Source organism: Vanessa atalanta, chromosome 17 (genome assembly GCF_905147765.1).
Source record: "Vanessa atalanta chromosome 17, ilVanAtal1.2, whole genome shotgun sequence".
In the NCBI taxonomy this organism is placed as follows: Eukaryota; Metazoa; Arthropoda; class Insecta; order Lepidoptera; family Nymphalidae; genus Vanessa; species Vanessa atalanta.
In genome coordinates, this window is record NC_061887.1 from 10928997 (window position 1) to 10945077 (window position 16081).

The following is a 16081-nucleotide window of genomic DNA, read 5'->3' on the forward strand; positions in this document are numbered from 1 at the left end:
AGAGGATTGTTCGTCAAACATTTTCTGCAATACAGTAGGTTATAGACGTAATATGACATTTTTGAGTATTATATGTTATGAAAACACTTTTTTATAATGTCACTCGTTTATTAAGTCTAGACTCGCACTTAGCGTTTTAAATGATTCATTTTTATCGGCCAGGGAAATCCATTTTCCCCTATAAGCTCACCAGTTGCATGTTTTATAATAATTTTTCTTCGTTACCGACCCGTTAAAAAAAAAATTAATTTCTGTATTAGTAATAACCGCGTTTGCTGTGAAAAATTTAATATTCACTCGCGATAACGACGGATTATTCTTGGTTTTCTAATGGCTATGTAATGGTTTTTAAAAATTGTTATTTTATTTCGCGTGTTATTTTTTTTTTTTTAATTTGTATTTTAATTTATTTAAGTTATTTAACTTATTTGTTATTAAATACACTATATATCACATATGTCATTATTACTGTTTAATATTCCACTAACGAGGTATTTAATTTTGTTCGTATCTATAAACAAAAACTAAATGTGTTTAAACCATCATAATATTTCTAATCACAAAAACTATAAATCATATAACAGTTCGAAATTTAAATTACCCAGTTAATGATATTTGAACAAATTAATCGTTTATTTATTTTTAAATATTTCATATAAATAATTTCATTATTTATGAACTTTTTAATTAGGTAATATTATTTTATAGACTTGTTATTTTGATTTACCAATACGATACGATGCGTTGAAAAACATGTTTACGAATTTCTTTAAGCGATTTAAACGTTTTCCTGGCGATAAAGTGTATTACGCATTATTTTTTTATTAATGTTGTTGTTTCTATACTATCAAACATTGAAAGACTATTTTGTAACATTCTAATTTTAAAAAGGATATTTCAACGTTTTTACTGTAATCGAATTCAAAACTTTGAAATTGAATTTTCAACGGTAATTTAATCAGGAGGTAGCGCTTACGGAAGTTTGGTAACGTTTAGAAGTTCTTTTAACTCTATTTTAAATTAGGAATGGTTTCAGTATCATTAATGCGATTTTTTTTAATTTACTTTATCATTACAATAAATGTTGAGATTTAAATCTTTACAATTCGAATAATATTTTTTGGAGGTAGGAGATTTAAATATATTTATTTTTTCGTTATTGTATTTTTTCTCATACGATTTATATTTTATTTTTGTTTTTATATTTTGTCAGTTTTTATTTGAATTAATGATTTAACCGATTTTATTTTTGTTTACACATTTTCACTGTCCTAATTTTTCTCCAGTAAATGGCTTACCTGTGTGGCATCAGTATATGGCGTTGATGAATTTTTGTCGACCAGTTGCGATCCAAACACCGGGACCCCACTCGAAGTAGGCGTCAGGGACCGCACATCCGAAATTTGCTGGGGTACCATTATGCTAATCCAAAAAAAAGCCCCCTAAACAACACAAACACAGTTCACCTATTGCACTAACACTAAATATTATTTCGTTCAAGTCCTGAAAAGTTTATTGCAGTCCAAATAGCGGTTTCTGCTTGTTCCGACGCGGGAGCCTCTCGGCGGACTTATCGCCGAAGACTTCCCAATATCTGGAAACTATTCTTAATTTTCGCTCTAGAATTAAAAATCTGCCGCTGTCTTGTTCCTCGGCGATCAGTCCATAAGTCATAATTTCAGCGGGACGAAACCGCTTAGTTATCAAGCGAGTGGCATAATCGCGATCGTGGCGGATACGTCAGCACTCGGCGGTGACAGAGAACCTACTAACTGGTCGGCAACGTGCAGAGTGCTGTCAATATACCCGCTCAGCTGTTCGCCCCTCCCCGCGCAAGCGCCCCGCTCCCCCCGCGCACGCCTCACTCTCGTGCGGAGCTCTGACACGAGTGCACATGTACACGCGTATCGTTTTTACAACCGAACATTACTTTTATCGGACGATGCGATGTACACATCCGCACGTTGCACTGCAATATGGACTTTATAGTTCGTGCATATGGTTTACTTTCGATTGTGGTAAATAAATTAACGTAATATTGCGTCTGATAAATAGTTCAAATTTAAATTATTTTACTAGAATACTTAAGTTTGTATCAGACAGTTGCTTCGCAGACATTTAGACAGATTACAGATATTTAACAAGAATATTATTAAGTTGCTATAACGAGCGTGAAGCGTCATTGATAATGTTATCAAATGGGAGGAATCCATGTCTGTTTGGACTTGATTCCTTATTAAAAAGTAATACCTATAAATGTACATGTGTGACTTTATTACGGAATTGTTTTTAAACTTCGAACGTCATTTTGAACATTTAATTTATATACATATAATAAAATTAGTTTGTCTGTTTGTAATATTAAAATAACAGCTTTTTACTGAATGTATATGAATGTATACATGGTCTGTCAATTTGTTGTCTGTTTTTACGGGACTTTCACTGGCAGATAGCTGATCTAATAAGGAGTAACTTAGGCTACTTTTATTTTAGATTTATATAAAATAAAAATAAAATCAAACAACGTGTGCAACGTCATAATAACTTAAATTCAAACGCGCACGAAGTCGCGGGCTTAGCTAGTATTAAATAAAAAGTACATTTATATTTTATATAAAACATGTAAAAAAAAATATCTAACAGCTCGTGTCGGCCTAGTGTAATTTGCAGTTTTCTCTACCACTCTGATCTAATGCAGAATTTTGCCCAAGATATTTGTCGTCATATATTAAATATATAAAAACCTGATAGTAAGTGGTCACCACAATCCATAGACACTGGCGTCGTAAGAAATATGAACCAGTCCAACATAGGGGACTAAGTTGTTATGTCCCTTGTGCCTGTAGTTACACTGGCTCGCTCACCCTTAAAAAAGTATACTGGGTCATCTCAGCTCCGATATGGATACTCGACTAATATTACCCACAATCCGCTAACAGAATAACTACCATTTTCATATTCAAATACCATAGTAGTTAATTTAATGCAAATTAATTGATGTAGTCAGAGAGTCTTCTGCATAGTCAACGACATTATATGGATCTATGTTATAGAAATAATAAATTTATGACAATATGAAAAAATCTATCATACTTTATCTATATTAATATTATAAATTTGATGTAATTTGATATGAAGTAAGCTTGAACCTAAAAACGCGAGCAAAGTCGTGGCCAAAAACTTAATATAATAAAATAAAAAAAGTTAAAAAAAATAGTTATTCTGACCGTACGTTATATTCATCAAAAAAAACCAACTCCAACTTAATCATTAACAAACAACATTAACATAATGAGAATTACGATTTAGCCCGAGTTAGGTACAATAAAGAAGTCGTCTAAAGATATAGTAGGCTATATGTTTTAATAAAAAAATATTATAGCCTAAATAATTCAATGGAACAAACATCTGCCGATCGCCCGCATATCAGCGCACTTTTTTTATTTATAATTTGATCGCAACTGTAGCGGGACAATCAACTTTATCACTTTAACAATAGGAGTGATTATCGTTTATCATGACGTCAGGTGTATTGTGAGAGCATTTGCAAATGATATGGGACAATTGGAGATACCAAGGGGTTCTTTTTTAACGATTGAGTGTCGCAGTAGTTGTTCGATGTATGTCACTAGCATATAGTCTTAACTTTGATGTATGTTGTTCAGAAAAGTTCGTTAGCGACAAGTAATGGCTTGTTGGACGCCCTCTGGGACAGGAATAATTAAATTTAACAGTTTATTTCTTGAACGTATTGATCGAATAATGTGATATAATTGCTTAATTAAGTGAATGAGTCGCGATGGTTTTGTGGATGGAATTTGAGGACAGGATATTGCGGTTCAATATCGGGCAAACTGGCAAACCGAGTTCGTGATTCATTGATACAGATTTAAAAAAATCAAACGTGGTGCTCGGTATTTTTTATTTGGTAAAAAAATTAAATGGTTGTTTTTTTTTTTTAATATTACGGCTACAATTTTATTTATAAATATTTTTATTTCGCAGAGAATTATTCGAATTCGGTTTACGTTAATAATACATTTTGAGGAAAAAAAATCTTGAGAAATCATGCAAGTTCAGATGATCTTCCAACTCATAGAGAAAATAGAATAAGCTCCAAAACATATTGACAGTAAATAATGCCTTTGCCTAACATCGGGATTTATAACGGGAATTAAAAAAAAGAAAATGTTTATTTAATAAATACTATATTTTAATTTATTTTTTTCAAGCAATTGTTTAATACAACTCACGCCATCTATATTAAGCTGATGTAACTAGAATTATTCCCGCGAGTACTAACAAATAATTTCATGTTTCGCCTTAAATAAACTAACAAATATAATTAATTTTATATCCATAAATTACGCATTATCAATTAATGTAACGACCTATAAATGTTGAGAGTTGACTAGCCCAGCAGTGGGAGCACTGCTGGGCTAGTCAACTCTAGTACTTAAAGGTATGTTCGAAACGAATTCCACCACGCTACTCCAATGTTTGTTATTGGACAGAATTTCATTGAAATTAGACACATGCAGGTTACGATAATTACCTTACCGCTGAATACAAGGTGAATTACAAATACACGAAGATTCAGTGGTACTTGTCTGGGTTTGAATCTGCAATCATCAATTAAGACGCGTTCTCACCACTAGGCCATCTCTGCTCTTAACAATTATTTATAACAATATAACATATTAACGATAAAAGTATTAATACATTTAATTAGAACGATAAATATACCTGTGTTACACTTAGCCCTCGGATAGCTAATATTTGCGTAAACAGGAAGTCAGTTAAGATCAGGAAGTGATACGGAATCAGGACAGCATCCGCTCCTTAGAAATCTAAGAGCCACTTTGGATTATGTTGGATAAAACAAACACTCTATATTATATAGAACAAGTAGCCGGCCATTTAATAGGACGTTAATTAAACTTAACAATCGACTTTATGAATTTTAATTAAAAAGTTATGAATTGTGGAAATTGGTTGAGAAATTTGTAAAAAATCAGGCACATATGAGTGCAGACCGAAATAGCTTAGAAGTTCAAATATGTTAAACTTAAACAAACATTATGGGTTTAGACCAGGCAAGCAGAAATTATGCTCGGTGATGAAGGATAACATCTTGAGAAATATGCCCAAGAGAGACGCTTTAGCTCATTACGGGCCATATTTTTTACTTAACACAATTATGCAAATTTTTACTATTATTTAATTTGGAAACAAACAGTTTTACATCACGATAAAAATAAATGTATTAAAACTTAACAAATAATAATTTACAGTCCGATATGACAGTAATCAAAATAATGAATAAGAGAAAGACAAGGAGATAGAAGGAGAAGAGAGATATATGACATAAAAGGTTAATTAAAACTCAATCATAACATATAAAGCTAAAGAAAAAAAATAAAATAAATCACTACCAACCAATCCTTCATTAAAATATTCATAACATTAAATTTAAATTTGTAAGGAGATCAATTATGTCATTATTTTAAACAGTTTATTTTACTGGGCACATTTTCGATATACAGAGCAAATAGGCCGTAACGGTAATTGGCCTTTGCCCTTAGACTATGTAACGCATTTGTGCCTATAATTACTAACTATAAACAGAAACATTGAAACAGCAACTATCGCTATGATGGAAGGAGAGATAGATATATCGTGGAAGGGTGGTATCCACCTGCAAGTATTAACTTCTAATGTCTATAATATTAGAACATGATATGTATATTTTATACACTTGACATTATAGTTTTACTTTAGTACAAGAACACCATTTGCGTGTCGATCGTGATGATGATGTTGTCCTGACTGATCGTGTCGGCTAGTCTCAAGGGATACCAGCCAACTACGCTGGACATATTATAGTGTTTAAGTGTGTGTGCACACACAGGTACACTCAATATTCTCTCATTCTCATAATACAATGGGACGGCAATTCCAATACGATCGGAAACAGTTCAGGCGACAACCAACGGCTTTACGTACATAACAGGGCACGAACGTACACATTCTCAATTTACAAAACGGGCTGTCACTGAGAATTTTCCACAGAATAATCCAATGATTATTTATCGGCCCGATCTGGGGTTTCGACCCAGAACCTTTGGATCAGTGGCCTTGTATCGACTAGACCAATGAGGCAGTTAGTCGATTTATTATACAGTACATTAAACAAAAAAAAAATACAAAAAAGACATGTATAAAAAACAATGGCTAAAATCTGCATAAATGAGGTTATCCGAACTGTAGCAATAAAACTACAAATTTTAATGTAACAGTTTATATTTTCAATTTATAACAAATAAGTTTATCAGAATTCAATTAAAATATTGTAAACGGTTTTTATACGTAGAGTTAAATATTCAATGAAATAAATAGTACAGCATGCGGTTATCAGAATATTTCACTTTCAAAGTTAAATTTGCTATAAAGAATTTCTCCCCATTTTGAACTGGACTTCCAGTGGATTCGAACATTATAGCGCGAATCGCGAATTAATACAAAATCTAAGAGAGAATACATGCAAATATACTTAATCTATTGATAAACATAAATAATAACTAATTCCGATCGTAAAAAGAATTATCGAGAATGTTTCGGTAATTAAGCACCTCCGTCCAGCAAAATAAAACCATTTAAAAATAAAACTATCAATATATAACGTCATAAACCACACTGAAATAAGCGGCTATAGGGCCACACTATGGGTACTTAATATTTAAATTTATACTTTGTAGATGATATATTTGATAGGTTGAGATGATCCATCAAACATTTGATCTTGCGAGATATATTCATTCGAAATTGACAAAGAAGTACGCATAGCAAAACGAATCTCGTGGAACATCACCATCACTGGGGATGTAATAAAAATAAATCGGAACCAGTAAAATAAAATTCCACATAATTACTGAATCGGAGATCGCCTTTTGAAAAAGAACGCCATTCCAAATGTTTACCGTGATTGAACGCTCGTATGGGATCATGAAAGGATCACGAACGAGAAATGATTGATTATTTTAATTTATGGGCGATAAATGTGAGACGTTCACGTGATAGTACGTATATGTGTGTATACATATAATAAGTGACATGAACACTGTAAATATGCTATTGTTCGGCAAAGATCTCCTTACTTGATGAGAAGAGAGCTTATTACGTAGTCCAAATGCAAGTCGGTGGAAAGACTCGGGAGATAATTTCAGTGAAATTCGATATTTAAATTTCCTTAGGATGTTTATTGTGTTGCCTTCACTATATTCTCGAAATCAATTTTAAACACAAATTAATCACATGGAAAAAAGTGGAACTTAGGATTGCAACACACTCTCTGGTTAAAATTCATCTATTCTAGCCACAATGACTAGTCCTTAAGCTCATCTCTGCACCAGTGTTAATCTCTGCTCTTAAATACCTACATATAAATAAAATTGCATTACAGCATTCATCAACGTCTAATTTCGCCTATGAAATTCAACAAATTATTTGATGCAATTAAATGATGGAGACATTTTTAAACTAAATAATTTCTAAACTGCCAATTCAAGTATTATTTTTTTCGACTTTTAGAATAATAAGAGTGTTTGTTACGAGCTATTTGAATTTTAAATTAAAATCAGTGATTACAACCAAATTTACACTTACGATTTGGTATTTTGTCATAATGAGTTAGGTGGAATTCATTATTTATTTATCGCACATGAAAAGAAGACATTTTAATGACAATTCAATTGAACTAGCGTTGCGTGCTACAAGAACAGCTGACGAGTGTCACGTTAGAAATAAACTGTGAGCCAGTGTAAAAGTCCGACTTTCATTTATCGCTAATTGTATACACAATTGAATAAAAGTCATCGCTATTCTATCCATCCGAATATTACAGGAAGTCAGATCGATTCGTCATAAATCGGCTGAATCACCAATATATAAAGCTTAGTTAGCGTTTTGAACACGTGAACTAATAACGTCATTATACATCAATGGATCACGATGTCTGTTTATTCAAACATTATCATTATTTTACTGGTTGCGTTGAAATATTATATTTTTCTTCGCTAGACAATTATAAAGTCATGTCTGTCTATTATTAGTTGAAGAAGCAATTAAGAAAAAAGTGTTTTCAAAAATTTCAAATGTCAAACGTTGTTTGAACACAGAGTTACTTTAATAGTTAGTATATTATAATAATATACTAACTCTGACAAACTAAGAAAAAGTCGAAACAAGTGATTTGTTTTTAAAATATCATAAATTTAATTATAAATAAGTTTTTTCTCGAAATAATATCTAAATCGATGGATTTTGATAGTTTTACAGCGTGGAAAGTGATTAATTGACCTTTTATATTGACATTTCTATAGTTATATAAAACTGATGCTGAAGGTGATGATTTTGATGGTGCTATGACTGATAAGCATGCTACTATCGTAATGTTGATAACAAAGAGTTTCAATATGTATTTCATTTATAATCTGTCAAAGTGACAATTTCCGATAGCCTATTAAATATTATTGATTTAAATCAAGAATTCCCGATCAAAAAGGCGTAAGATGATAAGGCATGCAATTACGTTCGGATCTTCTACAACAAATTAATTCTAATTCATAAGTTAATTATTTATTTATTCGCTTTTCGAGCTCGACGAGTCTTGACATGTCCCAACATGCACTCGAACCGTGCCTTACACACCTATATTGAATTATTCACAAGCTATTCAAACTAACCAACCGTTTATGTATTTGATTAAGATTTGTATCTCATAAATGATAAAAATATTATTGCTAATTCACGGCTTTTTTGACAGAAACAGTTTGGCGCAAAAAAATTGGTAACTGGTCTAGATGATCATTACTTCATTACTAAAACAGACTTTGGAAATACATTTTCCTTAATTTTTTGATAAAAAATGACACCGACATGATACGCAATAGCAAACATGCCATTAAAACAAAATCTATGACCAAAAATTTGTTATATGTTGTATGAATAGCAATGATAATGAAGCACCGATGTCATCGGTGGGTCCTTCAATCGCTTGCCTAGTAATTACGCATGATTCCATACCTCCTTACGATTCTGCACTGGATCCATACGTTCTTATTTGACTGTTACATAAAAAGTGTAAATTTTATAGCTCCGAAAACTTTCTCACATTTGCCAGTAGCGTTATTGAAAGAGTAACAGAAATCAATCTACATTTTACTGAGGTGAGAACAATAATTACCAGATAGGAACAGAACACCGATTTAAAAAACCGCTATTGACTTTCTGACTGCATTGTATTAATCGTCTTGTTCTTTTGTTAAACTAGCTTCAATCTTTTGTAAGTCTTTTTGGATATTTAATTGATGATATTTTTTGGAGGCTCTGTATTGCTTCAAAATAATATTCACAACGAAGAGAGGTCTTAGACCAGCAGCGGTTTTTAACTGGTTATATTTCTATTCTTACAATTTTTTTTACATTTAATTAATGTTATGCGTCTTCATTATTTTAATATAAATTATTATTAAAATGCTTAATTACATAAATTAATTATATATAGGGAGAAACTGGGTGACACGCTTTGTTTAAAAAAAATTACTTAGCGCGCATTTTGTGAGGTTTCATATGACATGATGTCACCCTTGACCCGGTGACTCAAAACAGTGATTTTTGTTGATAAGATATTTGATACCTTAATCGTAAATGCGTTGTGTTCGCTTGAGTAAAAAAAGCATACGTCATTATTTTACTTTTGAATATACATATTCGGTATACGAAGTGCAAAAAAATAAAATACAAAATACTAAGCAAAGAGTTAAAATTAAAAAAAATATAAATTGTCATGGCAACCAAAAATAAACAAAACGCTGAGATTATTAATTAGCGGATGTTCGTCATATTGGGGTATTCTTTTTTCAAATTTGTTGTTAATTTTTACAATCAACTGGTACCTAAAAAAATATTTTCCATTTTTTAATAAAGATCCTCCTTTCTGGCCTGATATTTTCCAGGATCGAAACCGATCTTTATACAACAAGATTACCTCGACCTATAGCTGCGTTGCTGCGAAAAGGAAGAATAAACCAACAAACAGACCTTTGCATTCATAATAGAGCTCGGGTTATCTCTAGAGTATGCTGTGCTGAATTTGATGAATATTCTTCTCCAATTTGAAGATGTATTGATCTATGTTATAAGGTGAAAAGCTTATCGACAACTACGTTGATTCGGGCAGATTTGTTACGCCTAGAAAATATGTCTTTATAATTAAAATTATACAATTGTATTGTTATATAAACATGTTTAACAGTAAAGTTACGTTTTTAAAATGTCTTATAATATTATCAAATATGAACATTATAAGCTATAAATATTTTTTAAGTATTGCGGTTCTAGAGTACTATGTGCTATATTTGCTAAAGCAATAAACGTTATTTGGCTTTTTAAATTGGTTAAAAATAAAAATCTTGTCTTTAGAAAACATATGATATAAAAAACCTAAGAAGTTTACTTGGGGTACTCCCAATTATTTAGGTACTTCCTGTATTAGTTTCATCGAAAGAACAGTCGGATTTTGAAGTCGATATAATACATCTTAGGTTATAAACAGTTTGTTTGCAACTCAAACAGTTTAAACTAAATGAGCTCTGAAATAATAGAAACATCTCAGATGAAGACGAGAATCTAACAATAATTTACGAAACAAAAAATGGCATACGTTCAAAGAATACGTCCCGCTACGAAAATGCTGATAGAATCAAATTGACCATCCGATGTCAGCAAACCCAGTATCTACCCTGTAATTCATTGTTGGAAAACCTTAAATCCACAAACGATACATTCAAATTTGAACTTTAAATCATCAATAGAAATGTCAAACTTGCCTGGCAACATCAAACGCAGAATTCAACAAGCAATATTAGATATTTTATCTCGTTCACTGCAAGCGCGTTTGTGTTGTGGTCCCTGTCGGGCGTCGACTGTCTATCCCTTTCAGGCATACGACCATGTATTGCTCTCTTACTCGCACACCTAACCGGTACTTTCGGAGCACGTTCTGGTGGTACAAGAAAGTGGAAGCTGGTAAGATTAGAGGTGTTATGACTTTTTTCTGACTCAAATTTGTAGATTTGCCAATAGAAGTTTTGTGAGTCATAACAGAAGTCATAACAAAATTAATGATTTCAATGTGGCGACGTAACATGATATACTAAGTCGATAAATGTGTTTTATTTCGTTATTAAAAACAGTTGTTGCTACTGAGTCGACAAACTGAAGTGTTACAGCCGCAATTATGATTTGATAACATGAGTACCTAAGGATTTCAAATATACTAATTAAAGTATACCAAATGCACAGATGTTTCATTTCAATGAAACTTAAATTTGAAATTTTAATTAGTATGACATATTATTATATTATATATACTATATAAATGGGAAAGTAAAACTGTATATCTGTCTATTGCTGTTTCACGGTAAAACCGCTGAAGCAAATTTGATGAAATTCGTTATGAACGAAGCTTGAACTTCAAGAAAGAACATAGGCTTTTTTACGCATAACACCTAATTTATTATATCTATAATATCTACATAAATTATTTCCTAACATCTATCGGACGATTCAAGCTTATCTTGTTTTTAACTCAATAAATATATTAAAGTAAAAAAATCTAACAATGTAACTAACACAACTCTGGGCTAAGGTCAAATCTTCTTTTGAGGGTCAGGTTTTTCGCTTATTCCGCCATGCTATTCCAGTGGGGTTGGTGGATACACATCTGGTGGATGGTCATCCGCCATTTCCTGACAGTGACTTCCTTCGCCGCACGAGATGTATTAAAAACGAAAATTGAACACACTAAAGTACACGTGCTTAATTGTTTGCCCAGATTTGAACCCGCAATCTTAAGCACTGGGTCACCTGGCGAATCACCTTTATATACTAATATCCGGTTTTAAAACGTTGTTGAAATTGAGATTTATTCATACTAAATACTAACCGCTCATTGGTCGGCTATAATATCATCAGCTGTTATCAACCAATTACAATTCAGGTTAAAGCAAATTTGTTACCTAATTTGACTTTGATAAGCGTTTTAGAAACGATTAATGTCCATAATGAACTTAAATTCTCTACAGAAGCGGACATAATTAAAATAATAATAATAATATTTCTACATATTACTAAACAAAGATAAAATAAACAGACAAATTATTATATATAGATAAAAGATAGGATAACTTATCTATATTCAAAGATTTAGTCCATTCCGTAACCTTTTGAACTATTCATATATCTACCGATTTAAGATAACTAGAAAGTAGAGGAGACACGACCAGTCACGTCACAAATGTGTCAGTCAATCAAATAAATACAAATTCATACATTTTATAAGATAAACAAATGCCAAAACCGTAATTGATTTATTTGTATGCCAGTATTGCCAACACTATAAAAACGCCGTGGAGATATCACTGAGTTTTGACGTTTAAACTTGGTTTAAACAAATAAATAATAATTTTAGCTTAAATTTTTTTCGGAGCGTGGTGAGTATCGATACTTTGATTCTGATATTATACGATTTATTTATTGATTCATATACTTAGAATCTTTAATATTGTACATAAATATTTATAAACTTATATGTATGAAAGCATATCACTTATTTTTAGGGATTCGTACCCAAAGGATAAAGCTGGACCCTATTACTAAGAGGCCACTGGCCGTCCGACCGTTCGCTTGTCCGTCCGTCACGGCTGTTGTGTGTGTCACTTGATTTTTTTACAGTTAATGTATTTCTGTGGCCGCTATAACAACAAATACATAAAACAGAATAAAATAAATATCAAAGGGGGCTCCCATACTACAGACATGAATTTTTTTACTTTGATTTGATACGGAAACCTTCGTTCATGAGACCGACTCGCGTTTGGCCGATTTTAAAGAACACATCGTATAACTATGCCTGTCTTAGTAATAGGGTCCATTTGTCTTTGAGTACGGAACCCTTAAAACAACGTCGTAGGTATTACGTTACAATATATTTAAAAATGTTTTCAAAAGAGGTTAGAGAACGACAAAATAGTTATGTTATATGACTCGAAAAGTTTTATTGTTCATTCACGTGTCTTAAGCGCTGGACCACAGAGTACATAGTAAGTACCCTCTTTTTAATGTGAGCGATCAAAGTTTCTAACGTCACGATGTTAGATCATCGTAAGATAAAATTATGGGTATAGATCTCGCATTACCTTGACCTATACTAAAGAATGGCTATTATTCCGAGTACAATTAACGCGTGATGTGGAATTATTTTTATCTTATAACGATGTACATTTTAAACGATTTCATGAGATATTTAAGTGTATTATAGAATTGACAAATCGTTGATTTTTTTTTAATTAGTAAGAATATTTTCAAATGGGAATCTTGACAGTAATTGGTCATCAACATTGGTACTACAAATACTTAGATTATCACCTCGGCACTGACCTTTGTAAGTAACATTTTAGGCATCTTGTACTTTTAGTTAAATTGGCTCACTCATCCTTCGAAACTTAACTCAAAAATACTAAGCGTTGCGATATGCTGGGATGAATGTGTCGTATCAGACAGAAGGGCTTGCGGAAGACCCTTCCAGCAATTTAAATTCACTTACGATATATCTTTAAAACGTCATATGTTGAAATCGTAAACTTAATCAATAATACCTTTTTTTTTAATTGATGAATATGAACATTTTATTATTTGGTATTTATATCCTCTTGGTTTCCATAAAGAAAAAGAAATAACTATGACATGGTTTTCATAGTTGTCTCAGCATCAACTTAAATTTTAGTTCACTTTGGGGTAGGGCTTTGTGCAAGCCCGTCTGGGTAGGTACCGCCCACTCATCAGATATTCAACCGCCAAACAGCAATGCTTAGGATTTCTGTGTTCCAATTTAAAGGATCGATGAGCCTTTGTTGTTGGCGTATTGGTGTGATGTAAGGAATGGTAATTATTACTTACAGCGTCAAAATCTATGATTGCAGACCACTTACCATCAAGTGATCCATTTACCCGCCTGTCTACCTATTACATAAAAAAAGTTTATCCAATTTATTTTTTAGCAGAAGGACTTTTATAGCTTCATCAAGGCAAGAATAGGCAGGACTCTTTATTCGACCCACCAGTGACTCGACCCATATGGTGGGAATTGATCTAAAGCGTAATATATGGTAAGGAACTTCGCTCCAAAAACACAAATAATTATCCATTGATGACTCATTCCGTCACAATAATATTATAATTATATTAATAATAATAATTTTACTGAATACTAGACGGTTTTAGCGTTCGTTCCAATTATCTGTTCTGATTTTATTTAATGTGTGTGACGTATCAAAAGCATATATTGGCAAAGCCCAGTTACGTTATCTATTGTAAATGATTGTCTGTTAGTGGGAACGCTGTCCAAGTTTGACCATTTGGGTCAGATAAAGAGCTAGGATGTTGTATTGCGAACACTTGTTCCAGTTTTGTAATATTATTGATGAGTTTTTGATCTTTTTGATTTCGTATATAAAATTTAAATGTATAATTATTTATTTTGGATATGAATAAGTATTAGATAGGTGTAATTCAATACAATAAAACAGTATAAATAATATGTAACGTCGACACTCCAAGTAATATGAACGGTATCAAAGATGTTTTTATTTGCAGACTTAATACCGATGGGTGTTTTTTGATGTTGTAGGTAGGTAAGCGGACCTGATGTAAAGTTATCACCACCGCCCATAGAAATAGGCCTGGTAAGAAATCCATTCCATGCCATTTCTTACATCTGTAGTTACACGCGGTTTTGCTCGTTGGCGGCAGAATACCTGATAAGTGGGTGGTACCTATCCAGATGGGCCCGCACAAAGCCATACCACCAACAAAAGAACATCTTCATATACAACGTTCACAGTTTTTTTGTCCTAAGAAAATATAAACCGCTATGTTCCTACATTTTAAATCTGTAATATCTTCGACAATATTCATTTCGAGCCTCTGCCTTTGCATATATAACTTTTTTTATTTTTGCATTTACGTTCCGAATTTAAAATATTATAAACGCAAATAGCGACTTATACAATCAAATAGTAAATGGTACCATAGTGTAGCTATTAATTATTTCTAGTTTGCGATAGAAATTTCCAAATTTTTTTAACATTACTCTCTTTGCTTCAAGAAAGCGCCTCGGTAGCCTCCGGGTTTCTAATGTGGATCAAAGATGTTTTCCCTTTGCCTATAATTATATTGGATTGCTCTCAATTTAAACGGTCTAACAACAACGATTTGTTATTTTTTTTCTGTTGAGTCAAAAGTAAATCATTTAAATTTTGTCTATACATTTATATTTTCCTCAAAAAGAAATAATGTTTGGCATTTATTATATATTATTTGCGGTTTATTTTGAATTGAATAATCGAAATTTGTATCATAATTAGCATCATTTAATTTAGTTTATGGTTTGCACTTATTTACATCGAAATACCAAACCAACTCGATGCTAATATGCTACTATGGTTTTATATTAGAATTTCAAACTATCGAGTATAAATTAAATGGTAGGCATTGACACATCATCTGTCATTTTATATTTTATAAAAAATATATAAACTAAAGTAAGATTCTGTGTGTGTCTGACCATTGAGCAAAAGCCTCCTCTCCATTGGAAGATGAGAGTCGATCCTCTTCCATGAGAATCGTTGGATACACGACACATATTACAATATAATCCACAAAAGATGAATTATAAACAAAAAATAAGCATATTTTAAACTCACAGATTTGAACCCACTATTTTCGGTTCCGATTCACGAACTCCAATTACTGTGCCATCTCGGTCCAGTATTTATAATTAATTGATTTAATTATCACTTTATTTGATGTTGAATCGTACTGATATATTATTTATGGCGTCTAAGTTTGTTTGACTTACGATCTCGTTACCAAAACTATCACGCCTACATCAGTTTACAGAATAAATTGACATTATCATCAATTCACGCAACAACTGACTTACTTAGAATCCCGATAATTG

General features: G+C 32.1%; 1 protein-coding gene across 1 annotated transcript in view; it reads right to left on the minus strand.

Moving 5' to 3' along the window:
• Positions 1-1775, minus strand: part of LOC125070191 (transcription factor sem-2-like) — a 68800-nt gene extending 67025 nt beyond the window's left edge. Inside the window, exon 1 of the mRNA XM_047679925.1 lies at positions 1299-1775. Within this exon, the coding sequence (XP_047535881.1) occupies positions 1299-1418 (120 nt within the window). The 5' untranslated portion in view covers positions 1419-1775. The remainder of the gene's footprint in view (positions 1-1298) is intronic.
• Between the last annotated feature and the right edge of the window lie 14306 nt (positions 1776-16081).